The sequence below is a fragment of the Embiotoca jacksoni genome, unplaced genomic scaffold, assembly GCF_022577435.1.
Source record: "Embiotoca jacksoni isolate LCO1_2020_lvr unplaced genomic scaffold, fEmbJac1.0.p SCAF_19, whole genome shotgun sequence".
Lineage (NCBI taxonomy): Eukaryota > Metazoa > Chordata > Actinopteri > Embiotocidae > Embiotoca > Embiotoca jacksoni.
Genome location: NW_027185329.1, coordinates 3404247 through 3430406, shown reverse-complemented (window position 1 = coordinate 3430406; position 26160 = coordinate 3404247). Strand labels below are relative to the sequence as shown.

Here is a 26160-nt window from a genome sequence, read left to right as displayed (position 1 = left end):
AGAGGGTTTAAGAAATTATGATTTATCTCTGATCTTTGCAAAGAAAGTATATTTTCAACAGTTAATATCAGGCCTGAAACTTGCAAGCTAAGTTTTGTTTGGGTTGTCAGATGTTACAAACAAAGGTTGTTGGAAGTAGCAATAATATTTGTTTCATCGTAAACACAAGGATATTAAACCTCCAAGAACTATCTAAATAATAATTTTATACATTTGTGCTAGATAATGAAAAACCTTTGCAAAATGTGATTAACATATTGTCTGTAAAGGGCGAGAAATAATAAGGACTTAAAAATATGTATATTTTCAAACCAAAGGGAGCCAATTCAAATAAATGCAGGATAAAACAGAACAAGCCATCGATGATAAAATCTCCTGCACAGAAATATTGCATTTGAACAAAGCACTCCTGAATATTTGCTGTATCGGAATTGATTTTTAGATGTGTTTTGAAGCCCGCGGCTGAATCAGCCTCAAATCCTCTACCTAATTTTGCCCAGCTGGCTCTTGGCTCTGGACAAAGGCTGCAGAGCGATGAAGTCATCACCTATCGCCACACGGTTGGAATACATCTACACCAGGAGAGTGCAGACAGAGGATAGGATGAAGAAGGTACACGTAGAGGTTAGAACGAACACACACACACACACACACACACACACACACACACACACACACACACACACACACACACACACCTTTTTCACAGACTCACATGGAAAGACAAAAGGAGGACAGAGGTTAGAGCAGAAATGACAAACAGGGATGGAAAAACAGCAGCTCATCTTTTTCTGAGAAATAAGCAGAGAATTTTTCAAAAGGAGGAGAAGAAGGAGGAAGAGGAGAGTAAAAACTAAAACATAAACAACCTCCAGCCAGACAAATCGATTCAGTACCCGTGTGGGTCATCTGTATGGTGACCATGCACGGTGTGTGTGTGTGTGTGTGTGTGTGTGTGTGTGTGTGTGCGTGTGAGAGATCAAAGGGGGGGGGGGGAGGGGTCATGCAGTGTGTATGAACACCATGCTGTTCCTGTTAAGTGGCTGACTCATGACCGCAGACACTGAAAATCATGAACTGTTTACACAATGTGACACGCAGAACATTTCCTCTCTGCGTCTCTATTTCTTCGACATTTTAGTTTATTTTCTTCCTCCAGGCTCTTTTCCACATCACAGAAAACAGAATTTCCACTTTTTGCGATAAAAGTAGGAATATGCATTAAATCTCACCCCGCACACACAGTTTAACCACTGGAGAGTGTTTTTGGCCTTTCTGGTGACATTTCAACACTGTTCAGTTAGTTTTTAGTTTGGAGCCTGGGCCTGCAGACCTTACAGAAAAACTATCACAAAAACAATGTTGACACTGAGATGGTTGAATCATTGCACGTTGAAAGAAAACTTTGAGAGAGGAACAAAACATCAGCCGTTCCCAGAGGAGCTGCAGCCAGATAAAGTACAGAAAAACTAAAACCGATGTACCTTGAAGACGGGAAAACCTCTAGGAGGTAGACAGGGCAAGTCTATTTAAACCCCAACATATCTCAACAACTAGAAGGCGAACCTTTATCCAAGTGGAATGAAATTCTTCACTGAAGTTACCAGACGACAACAACCTGTAAACATCTTCACACCCTCTTTGTTTTTTAGTGAATCTACACCTTTTGCCCTTCTTACCTGACTCGTCTGTGTGCTGGTGGGAAACAGATGTCTGTACATAACCTTCTTCACCACATCGGGGAAGAGGCAAGTTATGACGATGATGATGATGGCGAACCAGGCTGAACCGCTGGACAGCAGCTGCACGAAGACGAAGTACATGTCCTGGGTGTGCAGGAATGGCCTGAGGGGGGGGGGGGGGGGGGGGGGGGGGGGACACAGTGGTTAGAAGAAAACACTTGTATGCTTCTTAGGTAGGTGGGAACCATCTACAGGTTGGTGCGACAGAAGCATTTGATGAAGCCTTTCAGGACGGGCAGCCTGACTCGGCTCGCTTTGCCCCGTTCACTGTAAATTCAGGTCTCACTGGGAATTGGAGTCGCGCTCGATCACGATCAATCCCATCAATCCAACATACAAGAAAACCTCAGCGATTTTTCTGCCAAGTGACAAAATTGGTTGTTTCATGCAGATCTCAGCACCACACTAGCAACAAAGTGTGAACACAATTTAAGCATCTGTCTAACTGCAGGTGAATGCAATTCAATAGCAATTTTAGAAAAGGCGCAAAATCATAAATAAGGCCTGAAATATATATCAATGAGCACATTTGACTTCAAGTTTAATCACCGAGGTCATAGTTGGTTGTGCTCTTGCACTGGACTACATTACTAGACCAATGGAGGAGGAGGACCAATCAGCAAGCAGCAGGGGTGACAAAATGAGATGCCTTGAAGTAGTTCCAACGGTGGAGGTGGTAGAGTTTTGGCGTACAATGGATATGGTTGTCAATACTGACTGGTTAAAGCTTGTTCCAATAGTTTTAAAGTTTATCTGAAGAAAAAAAAATCGTAATGGAGCATGTCCAGATCCATTTAGTCACAGTCAATTGGATCTGTTAATAACAGGCCATATTACACCTCGTAAAATACATTTGAAAGTTTAAAAGAAACATTTTTCTCCCCAATGAAGCAACGAAACTGACAACTTTGTAAGAAGCCGTTCTTACCAGATAATGCCTCCGTAGAAGAGGGAGAAGATGAAGTAGAAGGCGATTGAGCCCCACGTCACAAAATGGTGCATCCACGTCCAAAAATGAGTCTCTAATGCAAGCTGTCATAACATATACGGACGGACGGACACACACATACACATACAGGAGGGGGAGAAAATTAAACTAGGTGTAAAACACTGATACAGGGACGGGCAGTCTCTATAACTGCCTCTGTGCTATAAAAAAAACACCTTGACCCCAACCTGTAACAAATTACCTCCTGCAGTAAATGGCTACTGACATCATCCTCATCACAACATATTGCATTTCATACTGGGACTGTGGAAATACAAGTGTGTCCCTGTGGACCTAAATATGCGATTCCACTTTTATTTAATGCTCACAGCAAACAACATCACGGAGGATCAAATTATGACCACCAGGGAGAAAAATACCTTCCTGACAAACAACTACCTGCTTAACTGAAGCAAAAGCCAACTAAAAGACACGTTTCGGGTCACTTCAAGATGTTGAAATGTTTTTTTTTACCTTTTACACTTGATTTGGTAATTCTATCTGACCCATGAGAAAAATATTGAGGTCTTCAGCCTGCTAGGTGCTCAACTTTCTTCACCAGAAACTCCATTATACTCAGGCTTTCTGCTGTTTTACGCTAAGCAGGTCTCGTACACTAAGCTAACTGCTATCATAAAAATCAAACACTTATGACTTCTGCTGCATTACAAGTTCAAATGTCACAATTGATACTAAAGGATGTTAGTTATAGAATAATTACACTTAAAACTTAAAATACTGGTTGAACGTATTCTTAGAAAATAAAAGACGTACATGTATTTCTTGCGTGATGTTTGATGTCATTTACCTTCAATGTGACAGTGATGACCATAACAGTAAAGACCAGCGTTCCAAACGTCCAGTTCCCGAACATCTATCAAAGCAGACATACCAAAGTTAACACCAGTCAACTGTATTACACTGCAATTTGTCACTACTTGACCAGACGTCATGAGCAGGAAGAAACGGAGGCTTTGTAAACATGCACCTGGTGAGTGGCATTATATCCAATAAAGTCTTAAACTGGTCAAACTCTCTAAGTAAGTTTCATACCCTGACGTTACTTCCTGTGTTCCTCTGAATCACGGATGACGGAAACGCCAGGCAAAATGACTGATGATGTTGCCACGGTAACGCAACACTAAATATCATTTCGGTTAAAAACCCACAAATGTTCAGATTCAGGGCAGGTTGGACAAGGTGTGACCAGACAGTTGTGTGGCATCACGGCGCCGATAGTGAGGCCCCGCCCTCCGGCCGCCATCAGCAGCTCCACTGCTCCACTTATAGGTCGAGAGCTGTAGGAGGGATTGTTTTTGCTGCCAGACAATTCAGCTCCCTGCTGGAGTCTGAACATCGAGGGCCAACAGCGAGCGGAGTGAGGCGCATCCAGAGAGACACGAAGGGGAGCAAACACCAATCCTGGACCCCCTAAAAAGGTTCAACTTCTAGTTTATTTTTTACCAAAACCTTTTAAAAACTCTTCTTTAATACTCGTCTCTTCAAGTCTCAGAAACAATCACCACCTTTCAATCCACTTTTGATAAACTTTGTCCAGATTTGTTATAATCAACACACAAACTTAACCTTGTTATCATAGGTTGTCATAAATCTTTGAATCCATATTTAGTGATTAAGCCCGTGAAACAAGTCTACAATATGTAACAGCACAAGACGATCATACGTTTGAAGTTTTTGCGCCGCATGTTCATAGATGATAAATAAATATGTGAATTTCTGTTACTGCCTGTCAGTGTGTTTGAGGAAATAAGTTATAATTGGAATGAATAACTTTTTCAGCGGAGTTTTACTGATAACGTATTCGGGTGAAAGCCATTGAACTGTGACCTAAATACATAATTAAGTTTGAGCAAAAATAAAGGAATCAAAACTGATTACAATGAACTGGAATCATCAGGATCCAAAGAGCCACCGACTGTTTTATGACTCCTTATTTTCAGTGTTTGCAAAAACAACAACAACAACAACAAAATTGGTACTTGAAATGAGCCATTATGTAAATACACTTTAGAGCAGAGGATAGGTGTCAACATTCATCCTATTCAAATGCATTATTAGCAATATTTTAGTATAAAAAAAACAAAAAAACACATGTTGAGGAAGCTTTCTGAGAGTCCTCTCATTAACCCCCCAAAGAGACATGCATTCAACTGTAGAGCAGACTCTTACCAGCTGCCTGTTAGCTCGCAAGATCTGAAGACATGCACAGCGTGAAGGAAGAGGGAAAAAGGCGTAATCAACAAAATATGGAAGGAAAAGACAACAGAGAGAGAGAGAGAGAGAGAGAGATAGAGATAAAGATAAAGATAGAGAGAGAGAGAAAGATGGAAAGATATGCAGCAGGACAGTACAGAGGAGGGAGGAGAGGAGATTTGTTAGATTGTTAAACAAAATAAGAATGAGAAAGAGGCCGATAAGAAACGAGCGATTGCAGAAATACCAGCAGAGTAACCAGTCCCAACAACAGCTCATCATAAACACACAAACACATCCGTTATCTACTATTTATATCTGAAGAAGCATTTGACTGAACACCTCTGAGCAAGATTGTTTCTGGGGACATAAAGTAAAAGACCTGCAGCGCATCATACAGACAACACACCTGTCCATTGCCCATCAGCGTGGTGTCCTCTCCCATCAGTATGTAGGATCCAAAGAAGAAGATGAAGGCGTGACAGAAGCCCAACAGAGTCCAGTACAAGAACGTACGGAAAGACAGCAGAGAGTTCTTGCTGATATCCCTGGAAAATAAACAGTGGTGTTTTTTTTTTGTTTGTTTTGTTTGTTATTTCTAAAGAGCATAATACTGTATCAAAACACACATTTCACTCTTGTGATGAATAAGTTAAGAATTTGTAATTATGTGATTCAGAAAAAAAAGTGAATGATTTGTAGAACAAGCAGCCTGCCGATGGCAACGGCGAAATTAAAAGGTCATAGATGGTGATACACCAGAAAACGAAATAAAGTCACTTCTCTTTTTAAAACACGAGCTTCCTGCAAACAGCTAACGATAATACAATGTGCACCCAAGAGCTTCCACACAGCCTCACCTGTACAAGCCAGGTTTGCTCTGCAGGACGTGTGGATGGACCAGCTGTTCAAACAGACTGTACACCAGGATGGGCAGCGAGGTGAAGCAGATGTTGTACAGTGTCAGATAAACACTGTCGTACAGGGTCTAGGTTGGACAGAGACAGCGTTTCACTTAACACCAACCTATTAGCCAAAACTGATCTCCCCCAAACTCTTCCAACAAAGCTTGTACATAACAGAGACTGAACGGAGTCAGATATACAGGGAAGAAACAGTGACGGCAAAATACTATCAACTTTTGATTATTACAGCAACTTCAAAAAAAATAATAAAAATAAATCAATCTCAATGAAATTCTTGCTGGTTGAAAATCCAGAAACTTATGAATGATATTGAATTAAAACTGCAAATCAAACAGCATTTAAAAAACTGAGTCATTACAAGATACGTTTTGGAAAGAAAACCTATTTAAGAATGCACTCAAAATGAAATAATCCCCTAAAATGAGCTAAAGGACTGCGCAACACCAAAACCAGCAACAGAACAACAATGACATATGAAAAAGCGAGAGAAATGGAGCGATAAAGAGACTTACTTGTTGTGAAAACAAACAGAAGAACTGGTATAAAAACTGGGGCGTGATAAAACACACATTCTAGAAAAGACAGAGTGAAGGAGAGAAACATTAAAACAGTTGCACTGAAAAGGAGACGAGGCTGAACAAACTCATTAACAGCTGATGTAAAAGCCCATTTCTATACTTCAGAATAGTTATCTTAAATCTTTTTAAAGTACGAGCGTAGGGAAATCTTACCTTGTAGAAAAAGTACTGTACAAGCGTAGCTATTCGAATGTAGTAGAAGTGACCGTGGACCAGCAGGAGTTTCGCCAGGAACTTAAACCTGGCAATTGCATAGTCACTGTTTCTCACAGCCTGACGACCCTCCTTCCCCATGATGCCTGCAGGGACACGCAGACACATCGGAGGTGAAGCGGCAGAGTGCGACTGCGGTGGAGTTAGTGTGTGTGTGTGTGTGTGTGTGTGTGTGTGTGTGTGTGTGCGCGCGCCGCGTGTTTACCTATGCCCACGTGGGCTTCCTGTATCATGCTGACGTCGTTGGCTCCGTCCCCAATAGCCAAGGTGATGGGTTTTTCTGGAGATGTCTTTAAAAGACGCACCACCTGGACAGAACAGGGCGACGTTGACATGCGGGATAAGTTTGACGTTCTCCGCACTGTGAGTCGTAGTGAATGCGGTCCCCGAGCGGTGGGTCGGTACCTTGGCTTTCTGCAGAGGGGCCATGCGGCAGCACAGGACGGCGGAGACGTTTTTACACACTTCCATGAAGAGCTTCTCGTGTTCCCTCAACGCTAAAGACAGACTGGCCCCGTCTACGACCAGCCCGTGCTGGATGACGTGGTCCTCCTTAATCCTGGGGAAAAGAAAACACTATGAATGGAAAGAAATACTACAAATACCTAATGCCAACTTAGGCTTTTTACTGTTAGGGTTCACGAGCACATCCTCTCGTTACAGGTTTCTCATCTTATTATTTGCTCCAAAAACACTTCACTTTATTCACGAGTGTGCATTTCAAAGATTCATCGCTCAGAAGGCAGGTTCGAGGTGAACGGAGTGATTGAACCATAAATGTGGAATGTAAATATTTAAAACATCTTGGAAACAAGACACACACATAAAAACATCATCAAAGGAATGACTCTTGTTTGCTTTCATTAAAGTAACTGCAAGCATGTAAAAATCATGTTCAGTTCCTTTCTTTGAGGTCCACTCAAACTTCCCTTTTTTACCAGCAGAGTCACACCCACTCACCTTCTGGCGAGTCTGCGGAGCTGCTCGGCGCACTCGTTGTCAGAGCGCTGCTGCAGCAGCTCCAAGATGTTCATGGTTCTGTGGAAGTGGCCGCAGGACAGGCTGACGCTGACCGCCGTCTCGTGTTTGTCCCCCGTCAACACCCACACTTTGATTCCCGCCAGCCGCAAAGCCTCGATGGTCTCCTGGACTTTGTCTTGAAGCCTGAGGAGCAGAATATATCGAATTTACTTATGTAACACGTACTATATATGCAGAACACGCAGTGATTCCTATGTAATTGCAATATGTTTACCCTTGAATGTAACACAAACAATATTTGATTCGAGACTGGATGTGGGTAAAGTGAAGCAGTACATTACAGTTAGACTAATAGCTAACAAAATTCTTTAAAACACAAAACGTAAGCCTCTTGTTATCCCTGGCTGATGAAAGGAAGAGGTTAAAAACTGCCTCTGAAATTGGGAAGTGCACTTTTTTTTTTTTTAATGTGCCATATTTCCGACCGCAGTTAATATCCTAATATGGGATTAATAGCGGTTCAATGCGATCTAATATCACCATGCCCATCAGCGGTACATTCTTCATATTGGACTGAGAACAGAGGGATGTGTTATTCTCATCTTCCATAATAGAGCAGATTCCTTTGATCGTGACCGTGAGCGCCCGGGGGAGGAACTCGCTTCAGATACGGAAACAGAGCAGTGGAGAGAAAAGAAAAAGAGAGCGAGCGGCGAGATAAACAAAGTGGGAGAAGCGAAGGGCTTATGGGAGGAACAGATGGTGAGCGGATGCAATCCCATATCAGCGTTGGTTTCTGGAGATGCTCGGCGAACTGACGTCTCCGGCTCCCTGCTGACTTCATACATTGTTTGTTTGTCAGAGATTCCCCCTCCAACCGTGTTTATCTGTCAGTTATTGGCCATGTGTTTCCTACTGCTTTATAATGATCCGTTTTGTTTTTTTTCTTTGGTGTTCGACAATTTTTTTTTTTTTTTATTCGCATAGCAAACATGACACTTATTTAACACCATATTTATTTGTTTTTCTGTCCATTCTTTACTCTTTTTTTTTTAGCTCCTAGTAACTCATCTTAAAATAAATACATAAATAGATGCGCAAGATTTTCTGAAGTGCATCCTGAAACATCAGTGCTTTATTCTAAATGCTTACATGACTAGTAACAATGCTAACTTACCTTCTAACAGACTGTTTAACAAGTATAATGTTCTACTTATCCACTTTAGTGTAGCATGCTAATTTTCGCTAATTATTAGTGAACAAAGAGGGAAACTTAGGCTAATGGGAATATCATTGATTTTTCAGGTTTGGTCACAATAAGACAAATAATTTTTAGTTGATAACAGCAATGCCAAAAAGACCAGTCATGACCGAGGTCGTTAAGATTTATCCTCTGGGGACCTTGCACCAGATTTTATGGGAATTCATCTGATTATTGTCAAGAAAACGTTAATCAAAAAAGTAAAATAAAATAAAATAAACCTGTTGGTGGTGCTTGCAGTTAAAAAAAAAAAAAAAAAAAAAAAAAAAAAAAATCATCAAAGTCAGAGGGCTTATCCTCTGAGGACAATGAATTAATACCTGCACAAAACTTCATGACTATCAATTAGCTGTAAAGATCAAAGTCTAACCGGATATGCACATTAATCAGATTTAGACTGACAGTTTGAAAACAGCTGTAGACGCATACATTAGCGATGAGTTATGGATGTGACGGGAACTCTTTTTAGGAGGGTTAGCACCAATATATTCCATCGCATATTTAAAGTCTCCATACTTGTCCTCCACCCCGGTTGCTCCAAGGAGCTGCAGGTCTCTCTCGATGTAGCTGAAGGCCTCCTGCAGTCTCTCCTCCCTCTGCTGCAGCGCGGTGCGGGCAGCGTTCAGGCGCCTGTCCACATCGATGTACTCCTCCGGACTGAAGTGGCGACATGCTACCACCAGGGTCCGCAAACCTTTCTGTAATGGAACGAGGTGGATGGGTGATGTGTGCAGATTAAACAGAGGAGGGAGGGAGGGAGGAGGGGGAAGGACGGGGAAGGGGAAGGGGGGTTGGAAGAACAAATTTGAAGAAAAAGAGAAAGCGGTGAAGGACAAAATGAGAGAAAAAAGTTTGTGCAGAGGTGCATGGTAAATGTGAGAAAGTGCAGAAGATGTAGAAAGGAGAGGAAGAGGGGAGAGGAAAGAAAGCAGAGAGGGAAAGAACAGAAAAACAAATTATCAAAGCTTGGCTTTATATCACGGAACCAGCCTGAGGGCCAGATGACCACAAATCAACCCGGTCCACAGCGACAACTCCTGGGCACTGACTTCTGATGACATGATGTGGGGGCCGGATACGTGTGTGTGGGGGGAGGGGGGGAGGGGGGGAGGGAGGAGGGGGGAGGCTGTTGTGGTGAAGAATTTACAGTCTAAAGGGGGCCGAGAGCGACAGAGCCAAAAGTAATCACAGTAACACTGCAAAAAGCCGAGCCCACACGCCCACACAAACAGAGACACAGAGACACAACTCTGAACAAACGTATCAAATATTTAAAGGTTTCATTTTAAGTTCAAGAAGGATTTTTCTGCAGTTGAATTCTCATTTGTAGCAATATGTCAAGTTTATTCAATGTCTCTCAAAGAATTTTGCAATATTTGCTCATCTGCCATCCTTTATCTGCGGGAAAAGATGAATATTGATAATCATATTAACTCTAGACCGTGTCAGGTAGTTTGTGACGTACCATTGAATAATCTATGTACAGCTGATTAAAGTCACTGAAACATATCGGCAATACATCATTGACTGCTGTCAAAGGTGCGAAATTCAAAACATGTTTATAAAGGAAAAAAAAAAAACGTGAAAAAAATGTCTTACCAAGGCAAACTCGTCAACGTGCAGTCTTGTTTTTTCAATCTCACCACTAGTCGTGAAAGGCAAGATGGCCGACTCGGCCCCCTTGGTGAACAGCACTTGGCCTCCTTGGAAGTCAAAACAACAAGACAATGGCATGAAAGGTAAATATATTCAAAAACAAATATTTACATTTTAATTCTTTATTTAAACTTATTATTACAATTCTCTCAAACCATTTTCAGGGATTTTTTGATTGAATTTATTAAATTGATTGAATTTATTTCACTTTTACGCTTTGCATTTCATCGTTTTCAGTCTCTCGTCTCGTCTTTTCTCCTGTTCTTTCATTGTAAGTTGCTTTAGTCAATATTTTGTCAGCAGTTAAACAAATATTTTGTTGAAGCAGGTGACGTTACCTGAGGGAGTCTGCAGTATGACACTCATCCTCCTGCGGTCGGCATCAAACTCCAATAAGTGGAGAAGTTTATACCTGAGGGACCAACGAAGAACACTTGTGTTAGCTTCACTTTGAAATTACCAAACAGATTCAGTGTTTTTGGACAGGAAGGTTTTACGTCACTTTCCAGCTGCTGCCTGGATTGCATGTTTTCATTGCTACATTAGATTTAGATTTGACTTTATTAATCCCACAGTGGGGAAATTTGGTCATCACAGCAGCAAAGAAAACCCAAAAAGTGCACACAATATGAAAACATTTACAAATACTTAACATATAAGAAATAAGATAGATACAAAATAATTATTTTAGAATAAATTCACACAGACTATATACACAAAAAATAAAACAAAAAATAAATAACGGTCCAGCATTAGATTAGTTCAACATGACAGCACAGATCACCTGGGATAAAGTGTTTTATTGAGATGAATAAAAATGATGTAACAACTAATCCACTTTAACATTGAAACCAATGTTACCTATAAAACATATCAAGTCTCACTTCACAGTTGGGTGTCAAAAAGTTAGCTTTTTCTTTACATGTGATTTCAGTGTTAAATAGTTTTGAGTGTTTGTGATTTAAGTGATGCATGGGCGTGACATACTTTTCTGACTTGCCAAACGTTTTGATTTCCATGGTGTCTCCGTTGCTGCCAGTAAAGGCCACTCCAATCCTGAGGGGGGAAAAAAACCCAGAAAAGCACTCAGCTAGAATCATTAGGAGGCTGAACATGTTGAACTGTAAACACTGGATGACAAACTAATATGGAGTTGAGCCGGTTTTACTTTTGGCACTGGCCCTTAGGATCATTCATTCGTTCCTCCATTTATTGATCCTCATCAGAGTCATGGAGTTCTGCTGCCTACAGATTATGACGCTTTTCTTTTTTCTTTTTTGGCAAAAAGACCGGACATCATAATAAAGTGCCGAGATGTGTAATCCCACCATGTCATGTGTAATCTGACCAACAGCATCACATTTCAATAGGAAATGTAGTCACCTTAACTAACTAACTACTTTTTCAATCAATGTACGGTGTGGAGAATTTAGGCTGAAGTTGTTTTGATAATGATATTGTACGTGAATATTAGACAATCAGTTATCATTTTGTGGCATCTGACCTTTAAGAAGCAAAGAGGGTTTAGCGACGTGTATCTAATAATATACGAGATAGACAGAAGAGCTCTTGCCAGTGAGAACTGAGGATACATTTTTTTTTCGGTTTAAATCAACACAGGTACTCACTGGGTCAATGGGTGCAGCCAGCCACCATTCTGCTACGTGTATTTAATGGGTTTAAAAACTACTTTAAACGTTGACTTCATGCACCATAAATCTTGAAAGCTTTCCAAAACAAGAGAGACTGGTACTACCCATTAAACTATCTTAAACATCGATTCTACAATGTTTCCTCGTAGGAGTCTTTATTTTTTTTTTTTTAGTTATGGTATATCAATCTGCTACAGTAAAATCTGTTAACTGTTTTTTGCCCTGTTAAGCTTTTTTCCACACAGGTCTGCTTGGTTGTTTTTTTTTAACCACTCCCTAGACACTGAAATACTGCCCGTGCTGTATTTCTGTGACACTACAAGGCACAAGTGGCCGGCAGTCCAACCTCCACAAGTGTCTTAATGTCCCTGAGCAGCTGACGGATTCAGTGAAGGTTTCACACCAAGTAGAATTTAAGTCCAAAATGTTTTCTACGGTCAAGAAATGAGGCAGAAACATTAAGACTGTTTTTGGGGGTTTTAAGTAAAGCCCCAAAATAAGGACTGCATCTTTAATCTGGTTAATGGCTTCCACAAGTTTTGTTCTAGCGCTACTGGGCGCCAACAAAAACCGTTAAACTGGAATTTACACATTTCCTGTGTTGTAACAACCACACAGCTGTGAAATGCATTGTAGTTCATTGTACACAGCAGCCTTTGTAGTTCAGCACCACAGTTTATCAACTACTGTATCTCTAGGTTGCATTCAGATTTCAACTTATGCACGTTTGGAATTTTACAGAGGAGGAAAAGTCCCTTTGTGAAGCTGTAATGTTATTTTACCTCTTTGCTGCCTCTACTAAAGCTTTCTCGTCTGGTGAGGACGCATAGTATTCCATGTGACTGGAAGAGAAACCATTGGCGTGGGAGAACGGGTCTCCTCCCCCGACCGGGCAGTCGGGCTGGTCGTAGCTGATATGAACCGTGTGACACAGCGACACCGCTTTGAGAAATAACAGCTCCTCACCGATCTGGGCGAAAGAGACAACAGGGAAGGATGGGAGGAGACGGTGAGTCACTTCTTGATGGCAGCACTGTGAACTGTGTATGTGTACGTTGTGCGTATATGTCAAGAGAGATAAAAGGTGAATTACCAGGTGAGGCGTAGAACCATCTGGTGAGTCGTCCGTCATTCCCTCTGGTACCAGTTTGCCATTAACTTCCCGGTATTTGGTTCCATTAATTGAACACTCACGAAACTGCATTTCATTTTCTGTTAGCGTACCCGTCTTATCGGTAAACACATACTCCACCTGGGGAACAGAAAACACACACAGACGCAGTCGAGTGTCAATAAACATTAAGTCTTGTGCTTGTACTTTTTTTTTTCATCCAGTTATTTTCACTTATCGTTTGTACCTGTCCCAACTCTTCGTTGAGGTCGGAGGTGTTGACCTGAGCTTTCTGGTCACTTTCCTCATGGTAAAGATCCAAATCCCATCCGATGAAAAAGGAGCCCAGGAACTTCTGCATCTCCACGGTAACGTAGAGCGAGATGGGGATGATGAAGTTATAGAGGACCAGAAATGCCAAGAAGTCTGAGATGAACTTTAAGATCTGAAGGAGAATGGAGAGAAATTGTATGAAAATGGGCGACAAAATGGGTGAAAGTATCATTAAGAGGAAATACAAGATTAAGAATGCTTGTCAATGAATTTGCTTTTTATACTGTACATCTTAGCCACACACAGAATGATTGGGCTTCAGCACTGATGGTCCAAAATCAAAGCCGGCAGGGTAATTCATTCCCATTAAGGAGTTAATTATTTTATGTGACAGGAAAGGAGAGTGCGAAAGCAGCACGGACTGCAAGACGGCAGCTTTTCAACAGCCATGTTCATGACGTGTTAGACCTGGAACGAGCTCGGATTTACATCCTAAACAAAATAAGGAAAGTATAACGAACAGATAATAAAACAAGCTTGTGTTTAAATTCTACAAGCAGGTATGACACACAATAAAAAAATACTTTAGTAGTTTTGTTATTTGGACTTTGATATTGAAAGTTTAGGCTTTAAGATTTACAAAAAGTTCTAGACTTTTTTTTAAGAAGCAGTAGATTCTCTAGAGAGGGGAGTGATTTGGAGATATGGAGTCATTGCTAAAGGATGTAACTGGGTCAGCGGGTTTCTGGAGCACCTGTTAAACCAAATCTAAAAACACGACCATTCATTTCTTGCTGGTATTTCCTCTCTGTCTGCAGGACGGCTGTTGCACAACACCGATTTATTTTTTTGGCCTCTCTCCGTCTCAATACATGGAGGCTATTGCTCCCTTTGACTGATTAGTGTTGGCAGGTAGGCTGATAGGCTGGCAGACTGGCCCAGTGACAGGCACTTCGCTTCTTAAGTCTGGTCAGAAAATCTAGACACTCAAACCGCCTTCCTAGCACCCTTTTAGGCCTTCCTGTGTGTGTATGTGTGTGTGTGTGTGTGTGTGCGTGTGTGAGAGCACACATATGGCGATTCATCTTGATATATTTACCACTATTATTCAGTGCAGTAAAGAGAACAAGCCCATTAATGTTTGCAGACGTAGCAAAAGGGGGGAAAAAAAGTAGGTTGCACACGTAAAATGAGAGATAAAAGGGGAATGTGAACTAAAATATGGACTCGTCTTATCTCTGGAGCTGATAGCTTGCACTTCTTGCAAAAAAACAAATCAATAAGAATGCATTCGTCTGATACTGAAAGCAAAGTGGACTAACAGGACTGCTGTTTCTTTCTTGTTCCGTCTTTTGGTTGTAGAAAGGCTCGTCCCATTCGTCCTCAGCCTGCCAGGCGTACTTCAGGATGGTGCTGAGGATGGCCTCGAACAGCAAGATGCCCAGGTAGATGATGAGGAAGGTGTTCATCGACCTGACAGACGGAAACATTTCAGTGTTGAAGGTTTAATTCTGCACTTTCTATAAGAGAAATATTTTGGTTCCTCAAAGACAACAGCAGATACTCACTTCTCTACTGCAGAGCGTTTCTGGGACTTGCACTTATAGTTGAGAGCCATTTTGGACTCCATCCCCGTGTAAACTGCCACACCTGCAACAGAATAGTTACGGTATTACTGCACGATGGTCGCTTGTCCGTTATACTGCTGAACAACTCATGGTTGAAGTCATGAGAACAGGTAGCAGCAGATAGTCGTCTCTGGTTCATCATCGAAAACATTTGCAACGTTATAAACAGCACACAGTACTGAAGCATCGAGTCACCGCTATAAAACCAACAGGAACGGTAGACGTGATCATCTTCAGGATAAAGAGTAGGGCTGTCCCTTAAAAGCTGATGAGTCAACTCATCTGTTGGAAACCTGTTAGACAACTGAAATGTTTTAAGTCGAGCAGGTTTCTTTCTTTAAAGGTTTAGGATTATTTTACACACAGACATGAAACCAATGGAAAGTTTAACCGTCCAAGTGATGGAATGGGTCCCCGTATTGACCTCCCAACGCACCCCAACAAACCAAAGAAAATACAAAGAAAAAAAAAAAGGAGCGAATAGTTGAAACCTAATACTGAACAGCCAAATACAATTGGACTGACAAAACTGGAGTCAGCTTCAGCTCTAATAATGAGCGGCCCGTCTCACCCATAACAGCCACTGAGCTTGTTCATGTCACAGCTGTGGTGGTCATGTGTCACCGATCTGTCCTGCTTCCAGACACAACTTCATCAGCCGCTGTATATTAGTCTTTTTCGCCGTCAATTTGACAGGAAACGTCTTACTACAGGAAATAATTTAACTCCCGAGCAGCTTTTCAGTGGAGGTCAGGGTTCGCTGAACTATTTCCACTCTCCTTATTTTTGACTCACCGAAAATCTCTTTGGTATTTTTCAACCTGGCTCCTCGCAGCAGCAAATTCTCTGGACCCAGTGGTCTGACATGAAAGTAAAAAAACAACATGAATACAGACAGAGATGAATGTGTTTATACGTTTCACAACAAACGTATTTTCTATGTGTAATAAATAATGTTCATTTTGTTACACATGTTGTTCTCTTTTCATGACATAGCAGCAAACTGCTAATGAAATAACAAACGTGATGCTCTAATAATAGTTGCACAAACACGGGTTTCATTATTTCCCTCAACTACCATCCATTTTTATTTGTGATGAATTAATCTTGCTACCGGTCCCTACATTAATCTCAGTCTTGCTGGGTTGTCACGATACCAGTTTCTTTAGCTATGATAAATGATTATTATTAGCCACTACAACTGGATAAATGTGGTCTTACCTGACTATCTCCTCCCCCTGCTGAGTCACCGTCATGCGACCAACGAATCTGGAAAACACCACAGACGTTTTAGTTGAGTGGACTGATGGAGACGGTAGCTCCGGTCAAATGCACACAGGGTACACATAAATCATGTAAACACAGGAAATGTGAGGAATAATTTTTACATGTTTTTCCAATAACCCACTGACTGTCTATCTATCCCCTATCCTCTGGCATATTTTATACATCTTTTACATTATTCATCAGATTAATTTCCCTGCAGGTTTTTCCTCACAGAATAGAATCTGTAGCAGACAGCATTATTCTAGCAATTCACCACATAAATATACATGTTTAGACTTGTTAAACTTGAGTTTTAGTTGGACTCTGGGTTAAATTATATTGAAAACAAGGATGCATTATGATGAGTAGCAATACTTTTTTCCCTGTCTGTAGTGTTTGTGATGCATACGCTCACATGTGAAATGTAAACAATCAGGTTCCTCCATTATTGTTCTAACAAGGTTAATCTTGAATTCTTAACTTGATTAAGGAAACCAGGTTAACAGAACGTTAAATAAATAATATTACTGCAGAAAGCTAACGATAGCTGGGTTAGTTAAGTGTGTGTAAACACGGAGAGTGTGAGGAAAGAGACGGACACCCTGAGAGGGGGAAGGGAGATCACTGCCACAGAAGCAAACTGCCGGATCTAAAAATACACTGATCGATCGTAAAGCAGTGAGCTAAGAAGGAGAGAGGTTGACGACGAGGTAATGAAGCCATCTCACCCCATCAACCATTTAATAACACATTTCAGGCAGGGCATTTTCTACCATGTATTAATTACAGTGGGTTCAGAAAAGGGGTCTGGAGATGACCCGAAGCAAATGAGTAAAAGCAACAATATTATCTTAAAGATGCATGTGCACACGCAGGTGCAGATTACCTGTACAGGTCAGCGTCCGGTTGTTGACACTCCACCACAGCCTGTAAAGCCTCCAGTTGGGACACTGACTGACACACTGATGTCTCTGCCACGGAGTAATGGGTCTACACACACACACACACACACACACACACACACACACACACACACACACACACACACACACACACACACACACACACACACAGAGAGAGAGAGAGAGAGAGAGAAAACACAGTTAAACTCCGGTGGAAAGGACGCATTGATCAAAATGTGACAAAAGTTTTTTTCAGTTGATAAGGAATAAATTCAAAACAAAGACAAATAGACAAGTTCAACAAAAAGCTCTCTATTTATAAAATACTGGCTCTGTAAGTTGGTGTTGCTCAAGCTGAGGATGAGGTCATACAAAAAGGAGTGATTTTATTTGCATCATAATTCAATCCAAAAATATATATGTATGTGCCATCGAACTTCAAAACCGCTGACATTGGACAAAGCTGATGAGAAGATACAGACCGTTGTTTGTTCTGTATGACTAACTTTAAACTTACTTTATGTGGGGAAAAATAAAAGTGGGGGGAGGGGAACACACAAAACTGGCTTTTATTATATGACAGAGATCTGTCGACTAATCTCTATTTTGTAACAAATGAAAACCTCATTATGAATACATGAGAACTATTTCTGTTAATCTGCTTATAAATGAGCCTCAGTGAGGATGTCGTTGCACAGAGTTTTAAAATTTGTACCATTAGCATTATGCTCCAGTAGTACCGGCACATCCTCAACCCTCTTCTTCTCATGCATCACTATATGTTGCACTGCCTCAGCCCACACAGCTGTGCCACTTCCGATGTGTTTTTGACCACAAATTTCCTGTCTGGGTCTCCAATTAGTTTGAATGCATGCAAGCATGTTCACACACAAAGACAAAGACAAAGACAAAGACAAACACACACACACACACCTTAAGGTTGGTCTCTCCATCGAGGCTGGCTGTGGTGATGTGACAGGTTCCATCTGGTCGATCTGACGACAGCAACACAAGGTCGACTGGGAACGTCTCATCTTTAGCTACACGAACGATGTCCCCCACCTGGTCAAATACGCAGAAAAAAAAAACCACACACACACACACACGTTAATAATGTGACATTTTTAGTCGAATAGTCATTGCAAATGAACCTTACTCATTCTTACATTTGCCATTTATTTGGGTTAAAACATAAAGGATTGATTTACAAACACAATTCTGTCATACAGCAACTCTGTAAATCTTTGTGCCTTTGTAATAAACAAACTCGTTCACTCCTGTCGGCGCAAAGTCTCCTGGCTGCGAGTGAATGAACAATATTGAGTGTGCTTGACAAGCTTGAGCGGTTCCTTTACTTTATTACTGAAGGGCCCACTGTGATTTAAACAGTGCTGCACTGACTCCAGACATGCTAGTTACAGTTTGTCTGAGGAGCCTGACCTCACAGGATTTGTGTGCAATTAATTTTCTGAGTTACAGGCAAACCATGGCAGCAAAAACATCGCCTCAGTGAGAAGAGAGGTAACAGCAAGACCTGTTCACGCAAATGGGTCGGCTGTAAAACATGTAAAACAACTCAAACATGTCTTGATTCTGTATTTCAATGATTCTTCTACCAGGGGGCTACAACTAATACATTAAAAGATCAAATAATATGTGTATAATTTGTTCCTTTTGTCTAAAAAAAAGTTGTGTCAATAGTGAAATATGCCCATTATTACAGGCCCAATGTGATGTCTCTGAAATTTCTTTATTTTTTTTATTTATAAACACAAAACAAAAGAAAGCAGAAAATCTTCACTTTTAAAGAGCTGAAATTGCTCGATAAAATATTTTAAAACTCAATTATTTCACTTACTTCAACACAACTTGTGTGACCATGACAGAAACAGGCTAAAGCTACAAATACAGAAGTCTTTTGATGACATCAGATAAGATGTAAGGAAAACCCAGAATCATCGCAAGGCTGCTGTAACTTGACAATTCAAGTCATAAAGTCACACACCCCCTGTGGAGAAAATGCAGCCGCTCGTTCAATCAATGAATTAAAGATATGAATATGAACATCACATCACTGTTTAATGTTTTTAGTTTTTACTTAAGAGCAAGTCGGTGCATAAAACTTTGGTAAACACATTTCCATTTGAGGTCAGCAAGAACTCCATGTAATGTTAATGAGTAGAATGGACATTTGAAGGTTTTTTTGGCTGGTAGCACTAAGTGGCAGAAAGGGCCACTTCAGCATTTAAACTCACTTGTGTTGCTGCTAAAAAATGCTCCATTCACGAGACATTCCAGTCACGTTGGTGCTCGGCACTATGAATGCCCTAGTGTCTTTCAAACCTTATGAAACAGAGCTACTTTCATTGACAACAGTATATATATTTTTATACAGTGTGTGTGTGTTTTTTTGTTAGTATTTGTTGCCATTTTGCCTTTGTTAAAAAGCAGCAGTCGAAACCAACAGGAAACATGGGGAGTGCAGTGACAGGTCGGACCAGGCCGACTCGTGGCTGGTGGCCCTCGTTGCCATGTGGTATGCACCCTAACCACTCGGCCACAGCATCGCTCCGGTGTAGGTTTAAACAAACGCTGCAAGCGCTAGTAAATTAACAGCCGAGCTAAAGTCTGCTCCAGGGATTAGCTTTGAGTGGCATGAAGCTATTTTAAGACACATTAAAATACAGGATTCCCCCCATTAACAAAGTCGTTTCTGCACAAGATCAAAGAGCAAATCCCTGAACTGAAAAACAGACACGCGAAAGTTCCTTTAAAAGTGTAGTTTTTGCGGTCTTACCCTGATGTTCTTGGATCTCGTCTGGACTAGACTTCCACTGCGAACCACAAACACCGGAGCCCCGTTCACCTCATTGTCCGCCTTGTGTCTCAGCCAATCCTCATAGCCCTGAGAAGAGGTTCATTCAACAGCCAGTCACATACCGCACATGACAGTTCGTTAATACAATGATATAGACCGACATGGTTATGGCGGTGCTGCTCATTGATCAGCTTCTTTTAAAGTCGAGGTTATTACTTCTCAAACAAATCAAGATTTATTTTTTTTAGGATTGTTATATATTTAACATCATAACTGGTCAAATTTAAAGGAATCAATCATGTTCAAATGAACTGTAACGAGTCAAAACCATTTGTGTCTCATAGAACTTTCACTACAATTCAACTTTAATGACACTGCATGTACTGCATGTTAGTTCCCCATTTCCAGCCCGTCAAAGAGAAGCTGTTATGTGTTCTCACCTGTTTTATGGCAGTTACTGTGATCACAAAGAATAGAGGCAGACCGCTGGTGACTGGAGAAGTAGGGGTGTCTATCATTAACTGGGAAGGAAAAATAGAGAAGACAGAGCAGAGATGTCAGTAAGTTGGAAGTGCAGTCAATAAAGAGACATCAGAGTAACTGTGCATGTGACCCATTAGAACGAAAACAAGCAAACTGGAAAAATGACACGGGGAAGTAGAGGTTGATGTGTCAAACAGGAAACCCGTATAACTTCCTTCAGAAACGTCAACGATAAGATCAAAGCTAGTCACACACACACACACACACACACACACACACACACACACACACACACACACGTTTGTATTTCTATCTTTGTGAGGAGAGTCACTGACGTGATACATTGTGTAGTCCTCTTTCCTACCGCTAATCATCACACCTAAATGCCTAAAATCAACCCTCACCTTAAACCACACTGTCAAACAGTCATTTAAAGGCGGGTCAAAGAGCGAGGACCAAATAAAAATGTCCTCACTTCTTTTCACAAATGTCTTCACACAAACACACAAGGTCTAAAGCTCAAAATGGTCCTCACAAAATAGTATACAGACACAATCAAAGGATAATAAAAGCGTCAAAGGCAACAGTTAACAAAAACATCCTTCTTCGCAAATGTTTAAAGGTAATCTTCAACATTTAAGTGCTCTTTAAGATTTAAGTCACTTATGCGAACATTTATTTTTCAAGATTTTGGTTAAAAACCTTTTTGTGTCGCTTTGATTGCATGAAGCGACAGGAAATGATAAAGATGTGACATGAAACAAAGGTGCACAGTTGGACTCTAAGCCGGGACTTTATGGTTTTATATATGTGGTTACATGTGGCCATTCAGCCACCATGAACACCCAGGTCATAGTTGTTTTTTTACAGACTAGCTTACAATAGCTGAGAGACGCACACAAAATGACGTGCACAGTAATGTGTCCTCTTTGTGTTTCTGTCACCACTTCCAGGATTACACTTTAACATCCTGTTGTTTAAATGTATAACAACAGCGTTGTTAGCTAGAAACGGCATCTGTTTCTTGGTGGTTGAGAATATCAGTAAATTCAGATAACCTGTTTAGTAATGCTGCACAAGTCTATGTATTAACATAAATCCAAAAATCCATCAGGGGGTCAGCTTATGTGATCGATAACACCCATATTGTGGTAGTTGTATTGTGTTTTGTAATGTAATTTAACTTTTGTCCATAAAGAGTTGAAGCTTCCTCTCAGTTATGAAGGCTGAAGTTCAAACAAATGTCCCCTATAGATTTTGACCACTCCTGCTATATGGTGCAAGTGCTTTCATGGGCGGGCCTCCGTTTGGTTTGTTCTCACAAGCAGGTGATGCAATACACAACCGCTTTCACACTGTTGCACTGATCTATACAGGGAAGAGGAAGGCTGCTAAAAATGAAGAAATTTAAAGAATGTAGGCTTTAAAAGACAAAAGAAAATCAGCTTTGGAAATGTTTTATGTGGAAGAAAATGCACTCAAATCATCTAAGCTTCGAGGATACAAACAACGGGTTTAGGTGACTGAACTCTGAATGCAAACTGTCTGTTTACAAGAAAACTCCTCGGGGTAAACAAGACACATCGTATCATTTTAACAAACACTTAAACTCTAACTAAACTATAATGGTCTCATTAAGGGAAATAAGACTTCAGACACCGAGGAATCCATCTTAAAGTGGCCAAATCGGCCACCTAAAGTAAAAGTCATGTTCACCGCGTCGAGTTGAAGAGTTCCCTTTTTTCCAGTTATTTGCGGCTAAGCGGACTTCAGCTCCGCTGACAAGTTGAGTGGACGAAAAGAAAGCCTTTTAAGACACAGTCAAGTCGATTGCTTTTAGCTTCACTACACACTACACAGTCCCAAATAAATCAGGAGAAGGCTGAAAATTTGAAAGCCAAATCCTTCTCCGGCGCAGGATGACGGATGCGTAGCGAAGGCCTAGCGCTTAAGGCTGGCTGTATTACTAAATGCGTGGGTGTAACGTCTTAATACAGAGGCAGACCTGTCTTCTCCGCTGGTCCCTAGAAGTCGATGAGTCACTCACACACATTTGTATTTAGGGCAGGAAAGCCGAGATCACACTCGACTCGTCAATGCCTGACTGACGAGAACATGGACTCGCAAAAAAGCAAGTGTGTGCATTTGTAAACGTGTTATTACCTGTACGAGGAAGATAATGAGAAAATAGAAGTTTGCTATTCTTCTGAATTGCTCAAACAGATTCTTGGGGACAAAATTCCAAATTGTGTACTGAAAGAGAAAAAAAGAAAAAAAAACACAAAACTTAGATTAAAGCAACAGGAAAATGAATCACGAAAAGTTATTTAAGGAGCATATCTGCATGTTTTCATTAAAAAAAAAAAAAAAAAAAAAAAAGCTAGACAGATGGAGCTGCATTTGAAAACAAAATATATACATGAGGCAGTAAAATTAGCGTCCTTCACACTGGCAGTATTCAGATTATTGTATAAACTGTTTAGTTCAGCAGACATAAAAGCACGTTTGCATATTGTCAGTGTCACTGCAGGGTTGATGAATATAAATACAGAACTAGAACTGAATAATTTTCCCATTTGCTCTTTATTAAGGTGAAAAGTCAACAAAACATAAAAAAATAAAAAAATCACTTCATCTTTATCTGAACAGTCAAAAAGCTGAACTTAAAATCAATTCCTCATCAATGCAGGTGTGTTATAGGTCCCATAATTTACACTCTTCCCTTTTTGTATTCACAGTTTCGATATGCATGAGAAGCTATTTTTGTGGTTTCAAGTACACAAAACCATAACAGAATAGTTTTCCATCCCCTCTCGACAACTATATGTTGGCTAAAGTGCAGTCTGGAGTTTTGCGCTTGTGTCTTTAAGGGGCACTGATATCAGTGACCCTCGCATCTGATTGGCTGAATCTTTGATGAGCGATGCACGCCCAGGACAACCACATGTTTCCCGTGTGTTTGCTACACAACAGAATGATCACTACACGTGTTTTTCTTCAGTATAAAAGGGTTGGACATTGGGCCGTGGCGACGGCAGACACATGACAAGTGAGTTTGTGACATCACAAACTGACGCAAGTCTAACAGGTGCTGAATACGGACTGAGCTTTTCTCCCTGTACTGAGAGTTTTGACACTTTCCCAGTATTTATAAAACACAGAAAAAAAGAGATGGAAATCTGAATCTATACAATGTAGGACCTTTAAGCTGCCTGTCAATCATTTTAATAACTGCAATGATAATCATCGCTTCACAATCATGAGCCTCTCTGGATTATTGTCCTTTGGTGCAGTAGGTCTTCTAGCTGACATACTAATCCTCCCACCAACACCAAAGGTTTTTTTTTTGTCTTTGCTGATCCAGTTATCAACAAATAACACTTGAAGCTTATCTCTCTCCCACCGCACCAGAGCGCCACACTCATTTATTTTATTAACATATAAGCTGATTTCTGGCACCAGCTTCAAGAGTTCAGAGTTCCTGAAGGTGACATGTTTTGTTCGGCCACTGTTGCTCTCACTGCTCCGGCAAAATGTTACAATTCAGGTCTCTCAACAAAAGAAGCGCCTCAGAATACCTAATCTGGAAATAAACAAACACCATCACTCATAGTTTATGCACTTCTGGCTCCAGATGTTAAGTTTGGCTATAGTGCTTTCGCAGTGATGACACAGACTTTAAAATCAGAGTGGAAGCATAAGCATCCTTGTTTTATAAAGACAATAAATCACAAAAGCAGAATATGACAGGCTGCCTCTTTCTGACATATATATAGGAAAACATCATGGTGGAAAACTTTTGGTACCTTTGATGAGATGATTCTGTTGTCAGCGAAGCGCTGTGGTACGTAGTGGCCATGCTGGGGGAAACGGTTTGCTACGTAAATCGTCCTGGTCTCACTCTGATGAGGGGGGTCGAAGCCCTGAGAGGAGGGAGGAGACAAGAGATGTGGAGGACGGGGCAGAAGAAAAAGACAAAGGGAAGAAAAAAAAAGGAGGTTACTTACATAACTCTTAGCATATCCGTTAGTCCAAGTTTCATACAAAGTATACTTTACGTCAAAGTTATTTTATTTTCAACATTTTCCAACAAAATAAGCATGTTGAGTATTTCACTGATGGAAAATTCTATGGAAAATTGTAAAATTATCAAGATAACTATTATCTAGTATCAAATATTAGTAAAATCGTAATTTATGTATTGTAACTTTCATGTCACTTTAAGAAATTGCAGTAGATCAGACACTTGGTCACTGCCAATTAAGAAAAAAAACAAAAAATAGCATAAACAAAACGAAACATTTTAGTGTAAAAAAAACCAAAACGTAACTACTCAAATTTTAAATATCCTGAATTTAAGGTAGCACACTTATTCAAATTGCAGGCAAATGAGTAAATTAAATGTCTGGTGAAATTGCATCACTGCGACCTTACTTAAAGCCAAAGTTATTTTATTTATTTTTTTATTGTTGGTACGGGATAGAAGGGTGACTGAATGTACACCACGGCTGAATCCACCGGGGGCAACATTTTCTATTTGTACTCTGTGGTTTCAGTCACTGTTTAGTTGGGAGTGTAAAGTCATATCTCTCGGGGACGTTATCGTGTCGGGTGCAGACGAGGTTAGTTTGGGGCTCGATGGATTCAACGGTGAGAAACAGAAGCAATAGCAGCAACTACACCAAATATCACTTCATGCAAATACAGACGATTGGCATATAGTTACAGGTGAAGAGGGAGACCGTGGTAAACATCTATTGCTCTACTACGAGTGCGTGTTCCCATTTAAATGCAAATATCTGAGGAGCCAACGAAATGAAACCTAGAGTTGCTCAGAGTGCAGTTTCAGCATCAACATACATTTTCCAGGTCATTTTAACCAATTTCAGGTTTAAATACACGTTAATGGAATGAAAACCCACATTAAACAGAAGCCATACCTCAAACAGTTATGTTATTGTTTTTTTTTTAACAATAAATAAGGATTAAAGCACGAGGTCGATCAGAAAATACTCTCGTACTCTTTTGCCCCTAACCACCGAAATTACAAAGACATTTGGATTTAGAAAGCAGATGACCAGCAACGGTAAGCATTTGGTTATATAGCCGACAGGTGACATTTCAAGGAACTCCGACAACTGAGTTTTACACCTTAAAATAGGGTGTCCCAAATGTAACAAAGAAGATGTAATGTCTCATGCGGTGGTTAAAATTAGAAAATGTTGGGAATTTTTTCCTTGAGTTCACCTCGAGACCAAAATGATAAGATGCACTTTTCTTCCGTCTGGTGCGTCACACCCAAACCGACTGCTTTACAAAAGGAAGGTGAAAGAAAGTGCTGCTTACAATCATTTGCAAATGTTATATGACGTAGGTTTAAAACACACACACACGCACGGACACGCGCGCACACACACACACACACGCAGGAATGTATTTGGGCCACGTCACTCACTCCCACACAGATT

General features: G+C 40.6%; 1 protein-coding gene across 4 annotated transcripts in view; it reads right to left on the bottom strand.

The window, feature by feature from the left end:
• atp11b (ATPase phospholipid transporting 11B) overlaps positions 1–26160 on the bottom strand; it is a 50620-nt gene that overhangs the window by 16761 nt on the left and 7699 nt on the right. The window contains exons 2-29 of one of the 4 annotated variants that reach the window (XM_069153034.1): positions 24499–24615; positions 22856–22945; positions 20650–20730; positions 20189–20296; positions 18325–18453; positions 17376–17479; positions 16445–16492; positions 16019–16083; positions 15164–15245; positions 14918–15068; positions 13570–13767; positions 13305–13463; positions 12994–13181; positions 11547–11615; positions 10898–10971; positions 10503–10606; positions 9420–9601; positions 7622–7825; positions 7067–7220; positions 6867–6969; positions 6602–6747; positions 6383–6442; positions 5805–5932; positions 5354–5492; positions 4921–4944; positions 3539–3604; positions 2671–2774; positions 1680–1845 (exon numbers count right to left, since the gene is read on the bottom strand). In XM_069153034.1, coding sequence (XP_069009135.1) covers positions 1680–1845; positions 2671–2774; positions 3539–3604; positions 4921–4944; positions 5354–5492; positions 5805–5932; positions 6383–6442; positions 6602–6747; positions 6867–6969; positions 7067–7220; positions 7622–7825; positions 9420–9601; positions 10503–10606; positions 10898–10971; positions 11547–11615; positions 12994–13181; positions 13305–13463; positions 13570–13767; positions 14918–15068; positions 15164–15245; positions 16019–16083; positions 16445–16492; positions 17376–17479; positions 18325–18453; positions 20189–20296; positions 20650–20730; positions 22856–22945; positions 24499–24615 — 3243 coding nt within the window. Of the gene's footprint in view, positions 1–486; positions 573–1679; positions 1846–2670; positions 2775–3538; positions 3605–4920; positions 4945–5353; positions 5493–5804; positions 5933–6382; positions 6443–6601; positions 6748–6866; positions 6970–7066; positions 7221–7621; positions 7826–9419; positions 9602–10502; positions 10607–10897; positions 10972–11546; positions 11616–12993; positions 13464–13569; positions 13768–14917; positions 15069–15163; positions 15246–16018; positions 16084–16444; positions 16493–17375; positions 17480–18324; positions 18454–20188; positions 20297–20649; positions 20731–22855; positions 22946–24498; positions 24616–26160 lie in introns of all 4 variants that reach the window. The other 3 variants (XR_011178403.1, XM_069153035.1, XM_069153033.1) reach the window with 3 other exon arrangements.